The sequence below is a fragment of the Monopterus albus genome, unplaced genomic scaffold (genome assembly GCF_001952655.1).
Source record: "Monopterus albus unplaced genomic scaffold, M_albus_1.0 scaffold395.1, whole genome shotgun sequence".
In the NCBI taxonomy this organism is placed as follows: Eukaryota; Metazoa; Chordata; class Actinopteri; order Synbranchiformes; family Synbranchidae; genus Monopterus; species Monopterus albus.
This window is the reverse complement of record NW_018128275.1, coordinates 237,890-241,453: the sequence shown is the minus strand read 5'-3', so window position 1 is coordinate 241,453 and position 3,564 is coordinate 237,890. Positions and strand designations below refer to the sequence as shown.

The window sequence follows — 3,564 nt, the reverse complement described above, 5'->3', positions numbered from 1 at the left end:
CTCGGAGTGAGTATTCAGCTAGGGTCGGTTCTGCTTGAACATTAACTCCTTTTACCCTCTGCCATTTTCAGTAATAGAAAACTGAGATTACTGCTGCATCCAAAGCAGCTGTGCCTGCAAGATACTGCACAAAATCTGACATGGGTTAATTACAGCAGATCTTGTTGATTGGACAATTTCAATGCTGCAAGAAAGACAAAAATATGGAAAACACAGACCAATGCACATACATGCACATGGACAAATATACACACAATATAGTGTATGGCCAGTTACTGGTGATGTGAGTCGTCCCCAGAGATGCATGGCGGTTGGCTCATGTATCCACTGTCACTGTGTGAGAAGAGAAAGGGGAGTGTGAACAGCAAGGGGATGTAAATAGGGGGAATCTGACGAGGACGGTGACTGTGACAAGCGGTAATAGCTTAGTGCAGGGGAACACGGATGACGCACATGATGTAGGACAATGCAAAGACGGAGAGAGAGAGAGGAATGGGGAAAGCCGAGTGTTCCGATAATGTGATGTCAGTGTTTTCACTTAAATCCTGAATTACATTACTGTTGCCATGTGAAAACCCCTTCATGTAATTTGGGTGTTTTTTAAATCTCTACATTAGAAATTACACTTCTCTATGGACTTGGAACATTTGTCAATCCTCAAGCTGATGAAATATAAGAAGAACTTTGTTAAATATTGTTAAAAAGTTTAGTAATCAAGCCAGGGACAGGCCAGGTTTTTATGAGGAGAAGGCGACATTATGGACATACAAGGTTTACACCCAACAGCAATGATATTCCATTATCACTCCTGAGGTGGAAATTCTGCACAGACTGAAGATGCTGCAGGGTCTCACATAACAACGTGTTTGATGGCACCTGTGAAAAACAGTGAGAGACTGATGGATGTGCAAAGTGTGCCTCATACATTTTGTGCACGTCTGGCCAAACAGCAAATCAATGCTGATAGTGTTATATCATATCTGATGTCGCATTATCAGTATAAGATTGCATTTGTTATGTAGACTTTGATTCCTCAGCCTACAGCAGACATGAGCGAGGCACTACCTTCAGGGTATCTCAGATTCCTCGTCACACTAAATAATGAAATAATTTCATTGAATGAGACCGCTGAACAGTTAACCTCACCCCCCATCCCTCCTCCCTGAAATCACTCTGCTCAGGGAGCCAATCACAGCATCACATCCTGTCTACCGCTTCCAACAGGCTCCTCCTCCTCCTCTCTGTGTTTATATAGCCTGTGGATAGTGGCATCACAGCACACACACACACACACACACACACACACACACACACACACACACACACACACACACATCGTGCTGCGGCTTCTGCGAGCAGCTCTGGAGACGAGGCTGAACTGAAAACATTCATCTGCTGAGAGACACGAAATACAGGGTGAGTGCTTTCTCTTTGCAGCTGGTCTGTGTTGAAAGGACATTTCTGTCTTGTGTTCTCTTCGCTTTCACCTTTTTCATGTGACCATTTTCTTTGTGAATGTTTGAAGCTGTAGCCCAGCTGAAATGTTTGCCCAGTACTTGTTTTTCATTTGTTTCTCACCCTATTTTTCTTCCCATCTCATACACTCTATTTTCAGCTCTTTGTTTATATCTCCAGTTCCAGGCGTATACTGGCAAGTGTTGAGAGCAACAACCACAGCAGTAACCTCCGTGGCACTGACAGCACCAAAGGCAGCATTTGAGAAACCTCCTGTAGTGTCAAAAGCGCCAGTAGCAATCGTCTGACACACGCAGAGAGGACCGACACCCCCAGCCTTTCTAGCATCATCATCCACAGACAGCGGCTCTGAGATGGGCTGCTCCTCAGGTCGCCAGCCCCCAGCCCCAGCCTTTCACCCGGACCTCGACTATGGCAACAACAGTGAGACCAACACCTTACCTCAGGACTCTGAGAACCAGAACCAGGGTTTGAATGGCCTTGGAGAAGGAACAGAAAGGGAAGGAAGTGTTGGAAGAGACCCAGTCAAACCTCCAGAGTCTCTCCCCACTCTGGAGAGACTTGCCCAGGCTACAGGTGGGACAGAGAAGTCCTGGTACCGCTGTGTGTTCCCTTTCGGCGTGATATCACTAGTGATTGGCATGGCAGGTACCGGGGTGACGTTCACCTTTAACACACTGCTCCAGACCAAAGTGGTGTCTGTGGCGTTGCTCTGTGTTGGCATAGTGATGCTGCTCGTGGCAGCTGTTTGCTGGAGGGCCCACAGACTGAGGAAGAGGCAAAAGAAAGAAGGTGGATTCTTCACTGCTGATCAGGGCACTTTGTGATGGAGTGTGGACTTCCAGTCAGTTTGTCCAGGCAGAGCACAGCCATGCTCCTGTATAATAGGACAGGGTGAAAACTGCAGAAGAGTTTGATGTTGGTTGAAGTATTGAAAGTATTTGTGCCAGGGAAACTTTGTGACAGTGTTGACTCAGACAGTAGGACAGTATTCAGAAAATGTCACTTTAGCAAAGGCATATCACCACCCTGGGCAGATACACACAGTAAAGTATGAGTCACACTAAAATCCGCCCCACCCCACCTCTTCTTTTCTTTCCTGTTATGGATTTACCTGGGGATCCAGCGGAGCACAGAGCCTAGAACACGTTATAGATTTTTTTTCCTCTAGGCTAGCCTTTTTGAATCAAGGAAATGTATGAGTGATAGGCACCTTAGGAAGAGTTCTTTAACCTCCTCGCCCTCAATCTGCATCCTGACAGCACAGTCTTCATAAAAAGGTGTGCCCGTGTGGGAAAGGAGCTGTTATCAGTGGACAGACTTGCCTGCCAGGAACATCTGGAACATCATCTTATGTTAGAACTGACCAGAGAAAGAGTCTTAAAGAATGTGCCAGGCATGTGTGTTTGTGCTTGTGCATGCTAGTGTAAGAAAGGAGAGACAACGTGGGAACTGTAAGTGAAGCTTGTATCCACAGATTTGCCTTTATAAAGCCTGGCCCAGCTTGCAGAAATAAATAATACATGATTTCCCCCTCACTACAAAACCACTGTTGAGGTGCCCTTTTGCTGTTTGCCAGTTAGTCTCCAGCTGTTCCAATGCAGCTCCTCTTTAGGCAAAAGTACTGGGCAGCAGTGAGAGGCTAGATTTGAAAAGAAAGCGGGGAATCAGGCAAAATTATGCAAAAAGAACCAGCTAGCATGCTTCTCCATGGTGGCAGATTTTATAAACATGCAGCCTCTCTTTTGTGTTTGTGTCCACAGTCCAATTTAGTGTTATTAGACACAAAAGTCAACACTTTTCCCCCCCTGACACCAAGCTGTGGTCAATAACTGTGATCCAGCTGATCAGTAGCAACTGTGATCAGTAGACATCACCACTCTGTGAAGTATTAAGCTTTTGAGGTAATGGGCTGCAGACAAATCCCCCCACCCCAACACTTTTGGACTTGCCATAGATGACTTGTGTATTGTATGATAAGGATCTCCCATTACAGAAATGTCTCTGTGAACACAGAACAACAAAGACAAAGTGCATTATGACCTCATCCTTGCCTACCTGATGCTGCTGATCCTGGCCTCCTGCTGA

The 3,564-nt window shown here is 45.9% G+C and overlaps 1 protein-coding gene across 2 annotated transcripts; it reads left to right on the top strand.

The window, feature by feature from the left end:
• Positions 1 to 1,313: 1,313 nt before the first annotated feature.
• Positions 1,314 to 3,558, top strand: LOC109951553 (transmembrane protein 100). Of its 2 annotated transcripts, none has more exons than XM_020586121.1 (2): positions 1,314 to 1,416; positions 1,636 to 3,558. In XM_020586121.1, the coding sequence occupies exon 2, from the start codon at positions 1,830 to 1,832 to the stop codon at positions 2,301 to 2,303; it is 474 nt and encodes a 157-aa protein (XP_020441777.1). In that variant the 5' UTR covers positions 1,314 to 1,416; positions 1,636 to 1,829; the 3' UTR covers positions 2,304 to 3,558. The 2 variants fall into 2 exon arrangements, with proteins under 2 accessions (XP_020441777.1, XP_020441778.1); XM_020586122.1 differs by having other exon boundaries at positions 1,616 to 3,558.
• The last annotated feature ends 6 nt before the right edge of the window (positions 3,559 to 3,564 follow it).

Coding starts and splice junctions, on each gene's coding strand:
- LOC109951553 (XM_020586121.1), top strand. CDS start 1,830: ATGGGCTGCTCCTCAGGTCGCCAGCCCCCAGCCCCAGCCTTTCACCCG.